Genomic DNA, 20,521 nt, shown 5'->3' on the forward strand with positions numbered 1-20,521 from the left:
TATCAGCTGTGTGTGCTTTGAGAAGGTTGTGTTGATTGATGAGTATTTGCAGCGTGTGTACTTCTGTGGTGTCCTCTACATGCAATCCTATTTCTCATACAAAACAAAATGGCAAATTGTATTCATCTTATAAATCTTTCACGGTAAGACATATGCACTAGTTTCTTAGCGATCTTTTGCAGTGTCGACCTTTTCCGAGGTTTACACGATACTGCTGTTCAAACAACAGCGAAGCATTGTTTCCCAATAAACCTGACAAAACAATAAATCCTTGTACCTGTGATGCCCCTCGCACCACATCGCCCTATGCATATTAAATGCAAATGTCATCCTTTACATTCCACCACACTGTCTTGTCTCACCCACACTCAGCTGTAGCACACACCCACACAAGTGTCACTCCTTCTGTTCAGTGACTCACAAATCATCTTCACTGGGGCTCTCAGACAAGCACTTTACAACTCCTTTTTCTTCCTTTTTCTCCCCTTTTGTTGCTTTTAAAGATCATCCATACTTGTAGCTAATATAAGTTGGCTCCAGTCTGACAGATTTACGGTCTGAGTAGCAACAGCAATGCCATTTCCTCCCTCCCCTTCCCCGCCATTGTAACGCTGTCCTGATGCTCGGACCTGAGGGTTGCTTTTTGGATTTCTTACAGCGAGCCATTATAGAGGAGCTTGAAAATCACTGCTCAGCTGAGAGGCGGCGGGGAAGCACAGTCGGCTGAAAATGGGTTCGCTCGGCTTCACTCTCGCTGAGGCTGTGCTCAGTGGAGGGACTTATATATGTTGACACAAACAGACTCAAACACATTTGAGAATGCAGCCGCGTCGGTCTCGGCAGCACAGCACACACATATACAAATATGAGTATGTACATACGCGTGTAAACACACACGTGTTCTCCAAGTTTGAGAACGTCTGCACACCTGTTACCACCACAACACATGCTCATGCTTTCATACATCCACACATACAGACTTAAAAACACGTGTCAGATGGCAGACATAAAAAAACACTCAATTAAAAATACGCAGAAACATACACGCAAAGCCAAGGACCACCAGCCACGCACACAAAAAGAGCAGCACTTGAAAGAGCAAGAGAGAAGGCTGCTGCGCAATACCGTACAGGGGCTCCAGTAGCGTGACAGGGACGTGAAATGAACCTTGAATGCTGCTACACTTAGCAGAGCCATGGCTGTCCGGGCTCAGCAGGAGCCTGAAAATACACAGTGACAGCAGCCAGATGGGCAAATCATTCTCCCAAGACCAAGATGCGAATCCTTCTTCCCCACCCGTGCAATCATTTGAAATCAAGAATGTGGCCTTTGCAGAATGTGCACACATGGGCCACTTGTGATTTGCTATCTTGTTAAATCACCAGGAGATCAAAGAGGCAAATTCCTTCGCCATAGGTTGCACTTTAGGTCGAGGCGAATGAAAGAACGATCGTGATTACTGCCGGCTGATTTCCCGGCAAATATAAATGTCACTAGTTTTAATCTCATGGAGGCATTTTATAACATGCAGTCTTAAACGCGGTGAATCCTTACATCTGTCTATGTAAAAGCAAAGTGATTAAATTACACTGAGATACCATGAGCGCTTAATGCAAAGCCAGATTAAAATAATAACCTTCTGAAATATCAGAATGAAATGGAAAAAAACAGGCATCAGATTTAGGTTGATGAAGTTTCTACCGCACGCAGCTCTCTGTGAGAGGCAAATAAAAGCTGATTGTATAGCAAATATTCTTCCCCTTTGTGATCATAGGCCACATCTGCATAAACAAAGATGAGAGTGTCCCTTTTCACAGCATGGGACAGATACCTGAGGCTAGATTCAATCCCTCCCTCTGGCTACGAGCAAAGAGTGCCACTCAGGGGGATTTCCCACTTCAAATGTTTACACACTACATGGAGGCAGGGAGTGGGCATTAGCACTGCGTGAGCCTGTGCTTTATAGCCAGCCTAATTTACTACAACATTCCTAAAATGCTGAGCCAGATGATTTTCAGTGATATTAAATATCCCCGGTGGGACACTTGCATCAAGCCTCTTGTAACTTAATGTGTGTGTGTATACCTTTTGTGTGTGCGTGTGTGTGCTTAAACATATACAGGCTGAGACCATATTTCATTTCCAGAGTAGGTGTGAAGCAGAAGCGCTCATGGATGGCAGTGTAAGCAGAAGTGGGTCATGCCAGAATGATATAGCGTACAGTAGGTAGGATGTGTAAAGTTGGCCGGCATATATATGACCCGTTTTCTCAGGCCAAGAGAAAATGGCAGCAGGAGAAATCCAATACAGCTTTCTGTGCAAAGAGTTTGCTGTGAGATTAATATGGGAACAACAATGAGAGAGGGGGGCTAGAACAAGTCAATTAAAAAGCTGGAGCATTTACTTCTACAGTCTGAAAAAAACTTGCTGACTGTGTTGGAAGATTGCTCTGCTCATCTATATTTTCTAGGTGCCTTAACAACTTTTTTTTTTTTTTTTTTCATCAAGTGGAGACGCTCCCTCTAGCATGCAAATACACAGCGTCAGGAGAAATATATGTATTTGCATGAATAACTTGTTTAGGGCTGGAAAATGCAATAGTGCGTTTGCACAGATTATTTTAAACTGTCTCTTTTTCTTCTCCGTCTGTCTGTCTGTCTGTTTATCTGTCTAAAATTCTCTCTCTCCACCTCTGCAGCAGGGGCAGGTGGACTGCTGGCCTCTGCCGTGCCCGCCTGTGGACTGTGAGTTTACCGTGGTGCCTGAGGGCGAGTGCTGTCCCCGCTGTGTCACCGACCCCTGCCAGGCCGACACCATCCGCAACGACATCACCAAGACGTGCACGGACGAGCACAACATCTCACGCTTCAGTGGCTCCTCCTGGATTAAACATGGCACAGAGTGCACCCTGTGCCAGTGCAAGGTAAGGCGCCAGCCCCACCAGCAGCCTCCAAACAGCAAATTACAGTTCGCCTAGTTCAGTGGCAGACAAGACACCAAAGAAAAATGGTTTGAAAATTGAGAACCCTCTGTGCTTTCTCAGACAAAGAAGAGTACATTGTGGTCCAGACTTTGCATTGCGGAGGCAATTTGTCCATTGATCTGTGCATCTTTAACACCTCACGGCTGTATTTATTACATGTGGCGGTAAATATGTCTGTGGGTGTTAATGCAGCTGTCTGTGTCCTGATTCTGATCTGCACATAAAAAACACACATTTCACTTAAATTCAACAGAGCAAGAGTAGTAATAAAAATGGCCCAAAAAGGATAAGGAGGTAACTCTTAACCAAAATGCACATAGTACCACTAGTATTTTTATTTTATTTTATTTCTTATTAGAAATTTCAAAGCACAACAACCCAAAAGAGTATGACTCAAATCCCTGAGGATAGTACTTACAGGTATTGCTGGAGACACTTTCCAAAGTGGTCCTCTTTGGAAACAAAGAATGGTGATTGCACTGAGAGAGAGATTCTGATGTTCACACTCTTGAAATGTGCTTCCTTTTTTTCGAGAGCAGAGCAGAGAGCAAAAAACAAATAAGATGTGATTTACCATTTGAGAACTTTGCTTTCACACGTCATAAGTTTGATATTACAATTAAAACATTAGGGAGCATTATTCTAACAAGAACAAAACGGCTAACCTGGCTCTATACAAAAGTAACAAAATCTGCCAGCCAGCCAGCTCGGAGTCTCTACTGGTCTCAGTTAAAGAAAGACTGTAGCTGCTGCTGCTTCATTGTTAATGCACAGGTATGAAAATGTTATTAGCCTACTCATCTAACTCTCTGCAAGAAACCATTAACAATAAATGTATTTCCCCACATGTTGAGCTATTCCTTTAATAAAAAATAAACTGAAACTTTGGACTGAAAGAAAAACACACTGAGAAAACATCTGTCAGCCTCTCATCTCCTGACGTCTGGCTCAGTTACAGCAGCTACAGTCTGCTCGGCACTGTGTTAAACAAGCAGACATGTTTGCACATGCAGCACTTACAATGTATAGAGCCTCAGATATTCTGCCTAGGAAACTGAGACAAACTTGCATAATTGGTTCGAGTAAATCGGGTGCAGAAAGCTGCTCTCCACAAGTTTTTGTTTTAAGACTTGCGGTGCAGAACAATCACTGGGAAAAGAAACTATGCAGGAAAATATCCTCTTCATTAACAATTGTGAGCATAAATTGTTTGTCTCAGCTTTTGGGCTAATCCACAAAGACTGACTCCCTTGCCTGAGTTTCTAGGATTGAATATGTTCTCTCTGCTTGCCTGAAAATTATGTCTACATCTTTCAGAAATTATGGCAGTCATTCTCAATGGACAAACTGATAAATATTTAAAAGTATCAAAGAAGTGTATGGAATTGAAATACATATGAACTTGGATTTCATATTTTTGAACAGTGCTTCTTTCAGTACAGTGTTCTCATTTGGTCAGTTTGGTGATTTTGCACAAAGTGCTGAGTCTGCAGACCTTAAGCGATCCAGGGAGTTGATCATTCCCACTAGTTTAAAGTGAAATAACTCTGAGAACAGTCATATTTATATTCTCAGTAGAATAACTCCACCTTGGATCAGTTGGCGCCGAAATGACACCGAAAGGAATTCTAAATGCCAAACTGAATCTGTATGCTGCAGCTCTGCCGCCACCTGAAAATATGAACTGTTGAGCTTCAAAACGACTTTGAAGAGGTTAAAGTGAAACGACAATCCACTCATGTGTCTCTTTGCCTTCTCTCTCCTCTCATTTCCAGAATGGACACATCTGTTGCTCAGTGGACCCCATGTGCCTTTAGTCCCGGCAGATCTGAAGGCACCTGTACAGTGTTCTCCATGTAAAAAAAAAGTAACACCACCCCTATGTCTCCTCACTGTCCTCCTCACAGGCGTGGGTCAGATAGTGTTTGCAGTGTCAGGATTTGTTTTAGCCTGCTGAACCAGATGGATGGGGGTTACTAATCGGGACAATTCATACAATGTCACATTGTCAAATATGGAAAATTGTACAAATTTGACCTACAGGTATTTTCTGCTGATTTTTAGCTCTTGTTGTATGTTCTATATGGTAAACCCCAGCCAACTGGTACCTCATGGACGTCAAGCGTTTTGCAAATATTCTGTGACCCACGTCTGCCTCCTCAACTCCTCTTTATACCAAATGCAAACCTATATCATACCAAACAGATGATGGACTACAGTTTCCTCAAACCCACGCTCTTTGTTCTGTCTCACCACTTAAGAGTGAACCTTTAAGGGTCACCGTTCCCCACTCCGAACCATCGCTACATGAATCTGTAAGATATTACTATTACTGGCATGACTGTGCTTGATGTCCAACATTTTTGCTGATTTCTAAATTCTCAGTGATGATGATATCTTAGATAGAGTAAAGGCAGTTAGCATAAGGTTTCGTTGCCACATTTATGAATTGTCTATATTATGTGGTGCTTTGTAGCATTTTGTTCCATTTCTCTTTTTTGTAATTTTTTCTTTCCAAGCTTGTTATTGTGTAATAGTGAAATAAAGTATTTCCATTTACATTTAATTTCTGCCTTTTAGCTTGTGTATGAGTGTGATTTTTCTGTATTGTTTGTGCTTGAAGGCGAAAACTCAGTTGCCAGTTTATTAGGTACACCTAGCTCAAACAAATGCAGTGTAATAACAGCCTTGCAATAATTCCGACCTTCATAAGGATTATAATGTAACTGTTTATATTATTTTTCTGCTCCACACCTCACAACCGTTTCCACAAGAAAAAACCTGACCATTAAAAAACCTCAAACTGGAGTATCAGCACTCATTTAATTGGCTACTTATGAATATTTGATACTGGGGTCTCGAATACAAAAAGTTTATTAGGTACACTAAACTCAAATAAATGCAGTGTTATTTAACAGCCCTGTAATATGTCCTACCTTCACAAGGATTATTAAGATATGTTCATATTATTTTGTCCGCTCCATGTATGTCAATGACGGTTGGCTAAATAACAGAAACACTTCTGTATAATACATAACTGTCCAAAATTGACAAAGTTTAATTAACAGTTTCCACAAAAATGTAACATATACAGTGATAACATTAAACTAAATATTTGGTTCTGTGGTCTTGAATACAGATTTCATCAGGTTCTACTTTCTAAGGCCACTGTTGCAACTGTAAATAACTTTATTTAAAAAGTTAAATTCTTCATAAAAGACGGCATAGTTTCAAAATTCATTTTTGACCTTCCACCAGACCTTGTATAATATATGATAAAAATTTAATTTTGCAAGCTTTTGACACTGTAAAAACGTAAAGGCTGCTGCTTAGCCATCAGTAAGCACCATGGCTGTATAAAGAGAAGGTTAGCATACTTGACATGGGGGCCGATTTTGGACTCTTTCTTCAATGCCACTGGGGTGGAGTAAAGACTGTCGGGGGACATTACAGACTTTTGAACTGTTGACTGACCCATTGGTTGCATTGCTCATCCAAGTAAAGACGCCTGTGGTACCGTCATAAGTTATCACACACACACTGCACTCAAGCTACACTCAGGCCTGCGAAGGGGTTGTGTTATTTTTGTTTCATGTCTATTTTTCTTTTTGTGGGCTTACATAAGTATACATAGTAAATTGTGTGTTGCAGATTCGTGCAACTTGTGTATTTTAGGGATCACAGAGGTAATAGCTGTTGAATATTTTATACCAGGATAAAAGCATAACGTATTGCTGCCAGGTTTAAAAACAGTTAAGTGCCATACGTTTTGTGTTGGTAAGCTGTCATATTATCAGGTACTTACTTATTTTTATTTAGTCAAATCTAGTCAAGGGTAGCCTTTTTGCCTGTATTTTCTTTTTTGTTTTGTTACAAGGAAAGCTAAACTTATATATTCACCAGGGAGTAAAATTGCAGGATATGTGTAGTGCTTTTGGCATCACGATTTATATGAAACTGATCATTGGTTTGTCACACAACTTTAAATAATATCCAGATTGGATGGTTTAATGGGCTAACTGCACATGTTAATAGATAACAATGAACCTTATTTTTTTTACACATACCAGTGGTAATCCATACTGAATTAAACGTGTGCTGTTTTAAAAAGATTATCAATATTTATTACCATCTACTGAGATTAGTTTTAGTTGTCCGCCATCCCACTAACTCTAGTGATACAGAGGGTTTGATTGATTCTGTAAATTAAATCAGGTAAAAATCAAATTTGTGGCTTTCATAGATCCAATACTAATAGAGTTGTACCATGATTTGGCTTTCAAATGAGGCCCCTTGTGTTGAATACACTTCAACATCCACATATTCAGAGCAAAGACTATCCTAGTTGTAGCACACAGATTCCTCTCCTCCCTACTTTGTCCTATGCCTCTGGAGATGGCAGTAATACTTGTATCGCAGAAGAGCACTTAAAGCTCGTAATATAATTATCTATCAGTTCACAGCCGCGGACAAATGAGTTCAGCCTGGAGATGGCTTTATTTCCCTGTGGAGCATCCTCTTCCCTACCAACTGATTCTCCGACTCTACCTCGCAGCTGCTTACATTAACAAACACATAACGTAATAGGTCCCATTTATATTCCAACACACTCTCTGCTCACTCGAGCTTTTTCTGCTTCTCTCCCCCCAAAAAACTTTTTTACCTCAGGTTATCCTGACTCCAAACTCATTCCTGAGTTGAATGATAGGGCAGGGGACATGGGCAGTGGACAGTGGGCAGTTCGCAGCGGCTGCTCGTAGGTTGGCAAGGGCACCATCTGGCCTGCTTTGGTCCAGTGGCTTCTAGCTGGTGGTGGCATGGAGCCAGTGGGCACCTGAGTAGTGGTGGCACAGCAGGGCACACTGGTCCTCCAGCTGGCTCCTAAATGTCCAATTTTCCATGGCAGTGCTGAACCCTCTGCAACAGATGCCGGGACCCACAGGGAGTCCACTTCACTGCCTGTCCTATATTCCCCGTTAATGACCACACATATCATTGTGATTGTGGCTGGTGAAGCAAAACAACAGAGAAAAGTCAGTTGTACTTTAGTGGAGAGTTAAATACATAAAAATGCATTAGCATGCAGTATTTGGTCCTTTATGACAGTTTTTTCCATTACGTTTTCATTGATCTTTCATTTTTAAGTGGCTCTAATTGGTCTGCTGTTAAAGAGATCTCTGAAGAGAAAGAAAGAGAACAGAAGCATGCATTCATTTAATAGTTATTATCTGTATGGTAAGTATAAGAAAATGACATGAACAAGGCTGGGCTGGGCAATATGGCCTTTAAATTATATAACAATATTTTTAGGCTATATTCTGATATACGACATATAGCTTGACTTTTTGAAATCTCCTCTCAAGCATTTCATAAATGGTCAATTCAACCAGTTGATGTGTACAGGATTATTCTAGCAGTCCATACACATATGTCAGCATTAAAACATTCTTGTGCATTTTAGATAATAGTAACAATTTTAAAACTGCATGTAAAAAGGGAGAAATCGCAACCAAATCAAAGGTAACAGCAACAGTATTTTCTTCAAATTAGGCAATTGCACACACAGGCTTTTAACACTGAAAAAGTGGTGTGTATGTGCAGGGGTGTGTGTAAGGTTTTTCTGTGGACTAAATTATGTAAAATTATTCTACAAGTATGTATACATATATTTATACATGTAGAATATTTACCTCTATTTCACTGCAATGTAAACTCTGAGCTTTCTGTTTACTTGTCACAGTTTTCAGAAATGTGCAGGACTGACTGAATGCACAAATATATAGAACTTCAAGGGTGTTCAAGAGGAGAAGTCACTTTGAATCGCCATATTTGTCCGTATGAAAACAAACATGCAGACAAGTAGAAATGCTGCAGTGCCTATGGCTTTGTTTTCCAGATTTAACTGTGACTGCAGCGGAGGCTGAAATAATCAAAATAGACATCATTCATCAAGAACTGAGTCACTCTGCTTGTCTTTCTGAACTTTGTAAATATGGCAGATTTAACGATTTGCCAATTTTTTTAATTAGTGATCTCCTGCCACAGGCAGGGGCAAGACTTGTATATATCTTGTGAATTATAAAGCTAATCTCTATTCTCTTTTTGTGAGACCTACACATTAATAGCCACCATCTATATTATTGTGTGTCATATCTTGCGGTGTGTGATGGGTCAATAAAAAAATCTTATGCCAATGAAATGAATAAAGGAATTAATAGCAAAGTAGCTGGGTTTTTCAACAGTGGATTCTGTTGCTGCTACAAAGCCTTTTGGCAGTGCAACAGTTAGTAATATTCATTACTAAATTCTTCACTTAATTTGACTTAAGAACACTTAGAAAAAAACTAAATCCCCTTTACCCCCACAGAGGGATACTAGGGCAGACATCATTATCACAAACCCATGTCTGGGGATTCAGTCCTGCAAGTGAGTTGTAGGATGTGTTGGGAATGTATCTGAGCCACATGTTCCTCTGTAAGGTATCAGAAACCTGCACATGGAATTAAAGATGAATCCTGTTTCCCTTGTGGCCACTGGGGACCCAAACCAACTCAGGCGTGGAGAAAGGACTGAGGGGGAAACCTGCTAGCTGGCTGGGACTGACTGCACTGATAAATTTCACAGGGTCTCCCAGAGTCACGGAGCTGTCAGCACAGAGTGATGGGCCATGCCAGGACATGATACACTGATCTAATTGGAGGATAGCTCAAAGACAGTAGAGGAGATTCCAGTTGATCTGTAGCTGCGGATGGACTCCCCTAGGGTATTTTTCTGGTTTATATTTAGCTGTAGATACAACATTAGTGGTTGAATTTTTTTTGTGTCTCTTATGATTTGGTGCTAGAAGACATGTGGATAGAGCAAATAGTAAATAACATGCCTCCAGAAAGACATGAAAAAGAGGTTTCTAAAAAATTTGATTAAAAGCTGAAAGCAATCGATCACGAATGCTGCCAACACAAATGCATCCACTACATTGAGGAGGTAGTCAATACACTGTTAACACAACATAGGGCAGCAGGCTTCAACACCCCACAAACATTTTTGAAACTCCAGTTTTGATGTGTTCTCTCAATTATTGCATGGCCCTCCAAAAATCAATATCTCATCTCTCAGCCCAATGGCAGACTTTGAAGAGGCCTCAGTCAAACAGCTAATACTCTCTGACAATGAAATATATTTTTCCACACAAACACCAAGCAACTGCGAGACCTCAGGTGTTCATTCTCTTGCTTGGTTTACACATAGCAGGTATTTTACGTATTATTGCCTAAGATCAAACGCACCAAGCTGATGCTGTTATTAGGCATCATTTACAGTGAGTGGTGCGGCAGGGTTCAGTGTCATGGATGAAAGTACACTTCCCAGGATATGCAGCTATGGATGATGGACCGCTGCAGAGATTAAACCTGTGGTATCATGGTCAGGGGTTAGTCGTTTTAACTACTGCTCCATCATACGTCTCTCATCGCTCAGTCCTGTGTGCACATATGCATGCTAACACTTAGGGCTGTGAACCTTGAGGGCACCTCACGGTTCAATTCGATTCAGATTCACAGAGCTACGGTGCAATTATAAAACCAACATTGCTGCATCTTGAGGAACCAAATGTTTAATTTCCATAAATGATATAGCTTTAAAATGGAGCCCACTTTGCTACTTCATTTTTTTTTAAACATTTTTTGGGGCATTTTGTAGCTTTATTGACAGAAGAGATATTTAGAGTGAAAGGGGGAGACAGAGGGGAATACATGCGCATAAGGGCTCCGAGCCGGATTCGAACCCGGGCCGCCCGCTTATGAGGACTGGGCCTCTGTGGTATGCGCTCTATCAGGTGTGCCACCGGGAACACCCCATTACTGCTTCATAATAAAGAGCTTTGAGAGCTTTGTTAGCAGCTAGTCTTAAGTTAAAATTCTTTGTTTTTTTATAGGTGCTTTTTTGATCCCTAATCACACACCTTCAGGCAGCTAGTCCTGTTGTAATGGAGATAATTTCGTGCTGTGCCAAGCTCACTTGCTTGGTCAACCAAGCTAGCCCATTGTACGGTGGCCCTGAGAGCTCACAGCGCTGCAACTTAAGAAAACACATGCAAATACACAAAACACAAGCAAATTAAGAAAACATCTTCATCAATTTGACAACACAGGCGCAGCATTTAGAAAACGCGCTGCAAAGACCACAACACAACACAGTAACAAAAAGTGATGCAAATAGACCACAACATAACAGTGTTTCCAGAGGACACTGAAAAGTGATGCACACGTCTGGACACGCATATGACATTGGATATTGTCAAGCTATTTCAAGATAATGATAATTTCACGTAATAACGTAATAATGTAAAATTATTATTATCTTGAAATAACGTGATAATATCACAAGCGTGTCCAGACGTGTGCATCACTTTTAAGTGTCCTCTGGAAACACTTCTGTTGTGTTGTGGTCTTTGCAGCGCGTTTTCTAAATACTTGTGTTGTCAAATTGATGGATTTGAAAGATGTTTTCTCAATTTGCTTGTGTTTTGTGTATTTGCATGCGTTTTCTTAAGTTACAGCACTGTGAGCTCTCAGGGCCATCGTAAACATTGGGCTGTGGATGTAAAATATATGTGTGTACAAAGAAATAAACACTCATATTACATTAGCACGGTCTGTATTTGCCTGATCGTTGTCGGGAGAAGGTAAGCCCTCTAGTCTCTATTTCTTTCTTTCAGCTGATTGACACATTCGGTTGATGCCGTCGTAAATAAATGTGTTTGAAGTGTATCACTGCTGACTCCGATGTGCCCAGGGAATCTGTAATCTCACGTTATTTTAGCAGTGATCCTGGGAGCTCCGCCACGCAACATAGTGACAGTTCAGAAGCGTTCACTCAATGGCAGCAGGTTGGAGGCTGTATATTTTTCCGATTATTTACTTTTTTGCATCGAGACATGATCTTTCAAGAAAGAATCGCAATGCATCTAATAATCAAGAATTTTTAACTGTGCCTCATTTCACCCAAACACAAATTGTCAACTTCAAGGTGGCTCTAGAGTAGATTTGGAATGTGAATATATTTACAAAAATTGTCTGTTTGAAGATTGTTGATATCTGAAGTCAAAACAAAATATGTCTCCTGTCCCTCTCGCTCCCACTGCCTTTCTCTCTATACATCTATGGTCTGACCCACTTAGTTTGTTTCCTATTTACAGTATAAGAGCGGTGTATGAACAACAGATTTTTTTAAGAGCACACAGAACAGACAGCTAGCAGACTGAGGAGATATTTGCAGCAAAACTGTATTGAATTAGAATCACTGATTCCACCTTTAATACTTGTTGGTAATTCTAACCAACAGACCAACTTTTCTATCCCTAGAGCTGAGCCAAAAAAGAACAAAACAATTGAAAAATGTTCGAATTAACAACAATAATATTGTCTTTCTTGTTTCCCACCTTTTTAATCATCTCACACCCTTCAGATTTATCTAACAACCCTTTGGAGAGGTCTGGACCCTGGTTTGAGAACCACTGCCTTAAACCAATTCTGTCTGTTCACTTTTCCTTCCTCAGATATTTTCAATCCAATCTATAGCTCATTTACATGTATACATGTGCCGTAAGCAAATCCTGCAGGGGAACAAAACACATAACAAATTCAAATTGTTTCCCACTGGCATAAATCAAACAGCGGACAGGCCCAGAGCAGGGCTCATACTAATCTAAGCCTCGTGTCATGTGTATGCAGGCTACATATTCAAGTGTCCTTGTAAAGATAGTATCATTATTTCTCATATCGCCCATATTAATTGGGTCAGCAGCTGCAAGAAGCTTGACCTGTGGTGTTGCTTGGCAACGATTTCCCAAGCATTTAGAAAAAAACATAAACTAGAACTTTACTTGCTGGGAATTACATAATCAGATCAGTAACCTTGTTCAGAAACATTGAGATATCTCTGGATCTCACAAAGTGATAGAAAGGAAATGGAGTATATAACAAATGTATTAATTTATTGGTAACACAAGGTTAAACGCACATACAGCACACTGAGCAGACACTGAAAGGAGATTTCCTCTGCTTTAAGAAAAAAAAAAGCACAAATACACAGGAACTGAGGGACATCTCAGTTTTGCATCACAAATAAATGAAAAATAGTATGAACAACAAAGAGGAAACCCTCCCTTTTAACCTAAACACAATACATTACAAACAGATTAGACCCCTTTTAAGTCCAGAGAGGTTCTGCCCTTTGGTGAAACACTAATATCTTATGTCCTCGTAGAGCTGTAATGTATAAAAGGATAATTACAGAACCAAGAGCTGCAAACCAATTATGCTAAATAAATTGACCTCTTCACAGAATGGCCTTTGTCAAAAACAAGTGTGGTAGCAAACACCTACGCACTTCACACACACGCACTACACAGACACACAGACACACAGACACACACACAAACATGCACTATTAAGTATAAAACTTCTTTACAGACACAAATAGACATCTCTGCTTCCACAGTGCGCGCACACACACACACACAGACACACACACACACACACAGGGAATTCCTGTAAGGAGTCTGGAGTGTGCCACCAGAATTATTATTAAGTGTGTGATTATAAATGTATTAAATCAATTCATTAATGAATTTGTCACATTTAAACGGTGTATTAACAAACAATTTAAAATATATAATGTAATTAAATCCAACCCACAGAGCAACAGCAGATGCTCTGATTGGCCCGACTTCTGCAATGCATAGTAGCAAATTTAAGCAATTCTGAAAGGAAAACTGTAAGATACTAAAACAGCAGACTGAAGTGTGAGATACATAATGGTAGGCAAGCACATAAAAGCCTTTATTAAATAAATTATGACTATTGAATTAAAATTATCATTGAAAAACAGAATAAGGAAACTGGATCGTTAATTGGCAAATTTAATGATCGTTTAACCATTAGAATTGTTTATAAATATAATATAATATAAGCCAGATTTTTTTTTAATGATTTATAATAGCTATAGAAGCTTCAGAGCTCAGTAACTATTCTAGTGGCACACCTCAGGCTACATTACTTATAATGTTTAACAAAACTCTGTCATGATTGGGTTGTTAGAGAACACGGGATATGGTTAGTTTTGATAGGTCCCCAGTTTTTGGGAAAATATTTTTTCAGGAAATGATAGTACATTACAGTCCATTATAATGCAGAGTTATGCAAGAACACATCATATCATTCCACTTTGTCTATCATGAATATATCTCATTGAAATTAGCATATAATCTTATGCAGTAATATTTTACTTTGTATCTTTGGTCAAATTTCTATGCAGTACTAAAACATGCCAAACTTATAAACAGTTAGTAATGTAATAATAATCGGGTTGGTATTTGCACTTTACTTTACTGAAGGGCATACGGTTTTGAAGTAGAAATTCCAAATATATGTATTTTGAAGAGACTTTTTAGCAAAGGAAAATATGTAAAAAGGCAGTGTAACCTTTCAAAGCCTGGGTAAAAATAAATGCTGCAAGTTTCAGTTGCGTTTAAACATCAGGATGTTGTTGTTTTTTTACACCAGAATAATGTTTCAAATAAATAAATCATTTTTCATGCATTTACCATGACTGAAAAACTGCTTCTAAAACTTTTAAGGTTTATCCAGACATAAAGAAGCCCTGAGCTTTGGAGCAGAATCCTCTCCTGCACTTCAATGGCATGTTTATGCCAAGGGCAAAACCACCTTTCTGACTCTGTTGGTATTCCGTCCAGGTGCAGCAGCCACATAAGCAATCATGAGGTGGCTTGTTGGTTAGCTATTTGATCATAGCTGATTGCATTTATTATCTCTGCAACTAATATCAAGCTAGGGGGTGTGAATAGGTCATCAGAGTCCATTGATGTTCATAATCATTTCATTTCAACAAGAAGTGACAGTCTCGCATGAGAATAAATTAAAAATGATAAAGTCTTAGGTTCAAATGAGGTAACAATTGTCCATATGATATGAAAGCATATATAAGACAGTAATATAGTAGACCCTAACTAGGACATCTTCCATTTTGTTGCCTATAGTAGTATAGACTGTATATGTTTTTGTCTGTAGCTGAAGATATGAATTATCAAGGCACTAGTGTATCTGTAACACTGGTGTGATACAATAAAATCCACCTGACTGCAGTGTCACAACTGTAGAAATACTCCTCCTATAGGCACCAAAATAGTTTCCTGTGACAAAATTGAATTATGAAAATGCAAAATCTGAGCAAGCACCATGTCAATTTAAAGTTTGCATTCTGTTTTTAAAAGATCTGTTATCAGAATTGGTGCCGTTTTTAGAGGCTTTTAAAAAGATAGTTTTTTTACAAAAATATATTCAAACAAATACAACTGTAACAGCCATCAGCATTGGCTTTGGTGATCACGTAACATCACTCTTCTGAATCTCATGAACAGTTGTGGTCAACGTCTGTTGCGGCTTAGTCTTATTTGAGGAAAAGTGATGATTTAAGACTTTTGAAGAACTGCATCTTGAGCTCTCCTTTTTCAGCTTGTCCGCAGTTATATAGTTCAAAGTTTCAGAAGTTCATAAGGTCACGGAGAGAGCTTGTGGACATCAAAAGAGACTGCTGGTTCCTCCTGCTCTGGCTCTGCACTATCAATCACAATGCTCGGATGTGTCTCTTGGGTTTCCATGGAAATAGTCGAGTTCGTAGAGGGTGTTGCTCCAAAGTGTGGCCCGTCCACAGAGAGAAGCATGGGCGTTCCCGATCGTTTCAGACTCTCACTCATGGTCACAAGCACCTCCTCTGGCGTCACTCCCATCTCCTTGCTGTACTCCGATGGCGACTTCCTCTTTATCCTCTCATACGTCTTGTCCTGGTTTTCCGTGAAGGTCTCGCTGTCCTGAAACCGCCCAAACAGCCAAATGAAGAACCCGAATAGAACGAACGCTGCCAGGCTCGGGATGAAGGCCAGGCACTTGACGTCCAGGCTGGCTCCGGTGTAGCGGCTGTGGAGGAACATGTCCCGCTCCACGTAGGTTAAGTTGCTGTCGGGATTGATGTTGGTGGAGCGCCACTCGTAGGTGAGCGTGCTGTGGTTGAAGAGGCTGAGTGTTTCCGGCTCCTCCACTGTGAAGATCTTCTCGCCGGGCCCGACATACTGGCCGTACTCGTAGGGCTTGTAGAAGATCTGGTTCTTCCACATGTTGAGGTCCAAAATCAGCACGAGGAAGATGATACCGTAGTTGAACCACTTACCTGTAACGAGACACAGACTTCCATTAGATTCCAAACGAGGCTATCTTTTACAGATAAGTGAGGAATAAACATGCACGCACTGTACAGATAATTTAACAGACAGGCAGATTGATGTAAAGCGCATGACTACTCCAAACAAGATTTAGAGGGCAGAGCCAGACAGGTATCATGCTGTCACCTTCATTTATCAAAAATCCCCCTCCCTTTCCATATAGCTCATGCAATGAGACACATCCATTTGTAGGTGCTACTTGCTCAACAGTATCTTCTAACAAGATCACTACATTACCATGAGACAGCCATCTCCCCAGGTTGACTGATAGCAGGCAGATGTCTCCCCGGGTGTGCGTGACACCTCTCCCTTCCTCTCCCCAAGATAGGCTGTTAATAAGCTTTTAGTTAAACCAATCACGTCGCATCGGAGCCATTTCCATAATGCTTAATGGATATGCAATGCATTAGGGTTAACAACCTTTCGTGAATCACTGAGCGTTTGAACAGCTTAACATTTAGCACAGGAACATTGGTTTTGCCTTCTCTTTATGGTAGTGAGTTGGCGTGTGCACGCGGCGGAACAAAATGGAGAAACAGGGAGGACGGTTTCAAATGGGTAATACACTTGCTCACCAAGAACATTAAGACACAGAGATGTGAGAGACGATGAGAGATGTGCCTCGCGTGGCAGGGAGGAACACGGAGAACAAGACACAGAGTTGCAGCGTCGGAGCCACCTGTGTGCCACATCAGCTACACATGTATTATAAATGGTTGCTGTGGTTTAACTATCAAACTGTTTACCACATGCGGGGAAGTGGAAAACTAGAGCAGGGAGTGCATGTTTGGTATTCACAATACAATTCAAAAAATAGGCCAAGGTCTAAGTATGTCTCCCTTCTGGACAGTTTGATTTCTTTCTGCTTTTAAATCAGTTTATTAACATAGGTGTTATTTGACTCCGTTAAGAACTATTTAGTAAAGCGAGAGGTTCTCCTCGTGAAACAATAAGATCACCCCGTTCTCTGTATGCAGCAGCCGTGCACGTGTCTGCCTGTACCTGTGATGTGAATGTGGTACTCCTCTTTAAAGATACTCTTGCAGACAGGGAGCTTGACCTTCACATGCGTGGTTGACATTCCTGGTAGATTCATATCCAGGTCACCCATGAAGTGAGGGAACTCCCAGTCCTGGAACACACACACAGGCATACAAATGTGTCTTCGGACTGTGATAATGTAGCCTCAGCTGTAGAAAACTGAACATGTTTTAATAACCACATTGGCATGACAAATGTCAGTCATGTATTGTGCTTTATTGGGTGTTGAACACTGAAGCTTCTCATATTAGCTGATATTACGTCTCTCTGGAGTCTCTCCATGCACTGACTGGGGGTCAAACATGGTGCTAGCTGCTGCAGATTGCAGACTACACTATGACTTTACAGACTTGTGGAGTGTTCTAATGTGCACTGGGATTTCAACATGTCAAAATACATCAAATAGCCCCCCAAATTGACATTTTGAAGCTGCCCCGTGGTGTCACTTAGTTCGATCTGCTCGTATGTGGCAAGCAGTAGGCTGAGAAAAATAAAGAAATTAACTCAAAGAATTGCATTTTATAGGTGGAAAAGAAGAAAATGGCGAGCCTATCTTTTTCAAAATATCTCTGTCCTGTGAAAACCAGGTATTTTTATACTTTATAATTTATCCGATAACTTTTTAAATGGTTTACTTCTCAAGAGGTAAAATCATTTTCTCAACCCATAAAAGGAACAGTTAAGCTTAATCTTGGTAATCTTAAAAAAATAAATAAATAAGGAGATGCATGGTTTTCATGGGGCAGTGATGAAATGTAGACACTTCAGTTAGTGTGTTAAGAAAATCAAAAATGTATGAAAATTAGTAATTTATGCATGGTCTTAAAATACTGACTTGCAACTTGCGTGAGGCGTGTAATTTCTAACATCTGATGTTGGAGACGGTTCCTTTAATAATAAAAGCAAGCGTCTATTATTGAACATAAATGCCATATTTTTGGTTATCGTAAATAAATTGCTAATTTACTAACTGGGTAACCAACAAACTGGATTATCCCTCGTTATTTAGTTACTTTTTCATTATGAAAGCATGTAATTAAAATGGCAAACAGATGAAACTAATGAAAATCACATTGAGACTGATGGAAGAAAATTAAAAGGTTTTAAAAAGGTTTTTTTTTTTTTTACACAGCTGACTTAATCATCTCACAAATTAGCTTTTATCATCTCTATAACAGGAAAAAAACAACTAAGGCACACATAATATCAGCATTTTTCATTTTTAGATTAGCTACATTTCCCCTTGGTTCCCGTTATTTGCACAGAGCGTCTTGCTGCATCACATTACCACATGTCTACATTCCCTGTATCCTCATGTGATCCAGAGTCTCCCATGCCAATATCTATGAACAGCATAACAGCTTGGTGATGGCCCCCTGGATATTAATTAAGTCCTCCACTCCTCTTTGTATCTGCAGTATCTGTTGCTATAGCACTAACAGGCATGGCATTTAAGCCATGCACTCCCCGCCCACTAAAAATAATGAGTCTCCAAGACTAATATAGGAAGAGTAAACTGGTAGTGTGTATCGGCATAGTCATCCACATATGTAAATGTGTATAAGCATATACACAAAGGACAAAGACAACTGACATTTAGCTGGAAAATGGAAAGAAACAGTACAATTATACATAAGACTATGAAAAGAAAAGAAAACACCTAGCTTGGAGGCAAATCCATGCAGGTCATTAATTGGGGTATTAATTAGTTTGAGAACAACAACACCCATCATTTCTCATGGAGGTGAGAGATTAACTATTGCCCCCTGTGCTCCAATATGGAGGCGAATGAAGCTGTTGGGAGGGCTGTGCTGGATTCATTTTTATTGACTGGTGGAACGTAGTGACGGTCGCCAGTGCCTAGGCCATGCAAGCACGCAGACTAACTCAACTCATAAATAACTGTAGTAAATGTGCTTGCTGTACACTGTGCAGAAAATGAGAAGAGCCAGTCGTAAACAAATCCATGCGAGTGGGGAGTGATATACCGCCAAGTCAAAGGAAGAGAGAAGTGGCGGGTCCAGACAGTCAAACGGAGATATCAAAATAGGGAGCGTGCCCTTCATGTCACATCGGGTCTTTGGCTTTGTTAGAAAGCTGAGAAAAGCTGGCCTCAGCAAGACACCTCTTAACACATCTTGTATTTTTGCGAGGAAACTCTTGCAGACTGTAGGCTGGGCTGTTTCTATATATCTGCATAATCACAATAATTGGGTAAATGAATGAGAAAAACACCACAGTGCAAAGTAATTACTGGCCAGAGCAGCCGAAGCCTCCTTAAAATAATGAATTGTTTCAATAAATAAGTCGAGAAATCACTTTTAGCTGTGCAGTTGTTCTAATGCATATTACCATGGGAATTACAGTGGTGTCCTTGCCAGGTTTGTGTATTGTGTAGTGTATGTGTAACAGTAGAAGATCTTCTCCCATGCAATTTCAGGCTCTTAGTAATTAGCATAATCAACAGAGTAGGAACGTATATTTAGGGGATACCAAATATTAGTCTTGTGTCCTCTAATACCCACCAACAAGGCCTCATGAAATATGTTCATTAAGCATTTGGAGGAGCTGTGTTGAATTAGGCTCGCAGTCAAACCACATACATGATTGGCCTGCGGTTCTGGCTGCCGGCTAGTGGCGTTCAAAAATAATTTAAAAAAGCCTTCTCCTACTCTCTTTCTCCTCAACACGCAGTTATGTGGTTTTTTTGCCCAGACAAACACATTTGCATATTCATGAGCCACTGACACAGGCTTTATTGATGTACACTCTCCTGTGGGAGGAGGGACATCGGGTGGGAAAAATAGAGGGGGGAGAGAGAAAGTGAGAAAAACTCCAATCTTGTGAGTCATCATTAAAGAAAATAAACTAGCCTCACAGGGGAGCAGGAAAGAAAAGGGTGAGTTCATGGCTGAGGTCTGGGAAAGAGGGATGAAGGGGCTGAAAGAGAGGAGATGTAAAGGAGTAAACAACAGTTTGTATATCTATATACAGTATTTGTGGGTGTATGTGTGTGTGTGCATGCGTTTGTGTCCATGCCAACTGAGAGTGATCAAACACCACTGACGCTGCTCTGTGCCGCAGTGCCCCATTGATGAATAGAAGGGAAGGGAGGGGAGAGGGAGGGAGGGGAGCTGGCAGGATGGGTAGCAGAGTAAGCCAGGAGACGTCCCAGCTCCCTTTTTTTTAATTGGCCACAG

At 40.4% G+C, this 20,521-nt stretch overlaps 2 protein-coding genes across 2 annotated transcripts in view; one reads left to right on the top strand and one right to left on the bottom strand.

Moving 5' to 3' along the window:
- Positions 1-5,549, top strand: part of nell2a (neural EGFL like 2a) — a 90,313-nt gene extending 84,764 nt beyond the window's left edge. Inside the window, exons 19-20 of the mRNA XM_059335377.1 lie at positions 2,699-2,923; positions 4,759-5,549. Coding sequence (XP_059191360.1) covers positions 2,699-2,923; positions 4,759-4,800 — 267 coding nt within the window. The 3' untranslated portion in view covers positions 4,801-5,549. The remainder of the gene's footprint in view (positions 1-2,698; positions 2,924-4,758) is intronic.
- Positions 5,550-12,951: 7,402 nt separating this feature from the next.
- Positions 12,952-20,521, bottom strand: part of tmem117 (transmembrane protein 117) — a 45,825-nt gene continuing 38,255 nt past the window's right edge. The window contains exons 7-8 of the mRNA XM_059335778.1: positions 17,283-17,412; positions 12,952-16,228 (exon numbers count right to left, since the gene is read on the bottom strand). Of these exons, the coding sequence (XP_059191761.1) occupies positions 15,561-16,228; positions 17,283-17,412 (798 nt within the window). The 3' untranslated portion in view covers positions 12,952-15,560. The remainder of the gene's footprint in view (positions 16,229-17,282; positions 17,413-20,521) is intronic.

The sequence above is a fragment of the Centropristis striata genome, chromosome 6 (assembly GCF_030273125.1).
Source record: "Centropristis striata isolate RG_2023a ecotype Rhode Island chromosome 6, C.striata_1.0, whole genome shotgun sequence".
In the NCBI taxonomy this organism is placed as follows: Eukaryota; Metazoa; Chordata; class Actinopteri; order Perciformes; family Serranidae; genus Centropristis; species Centropristis striata.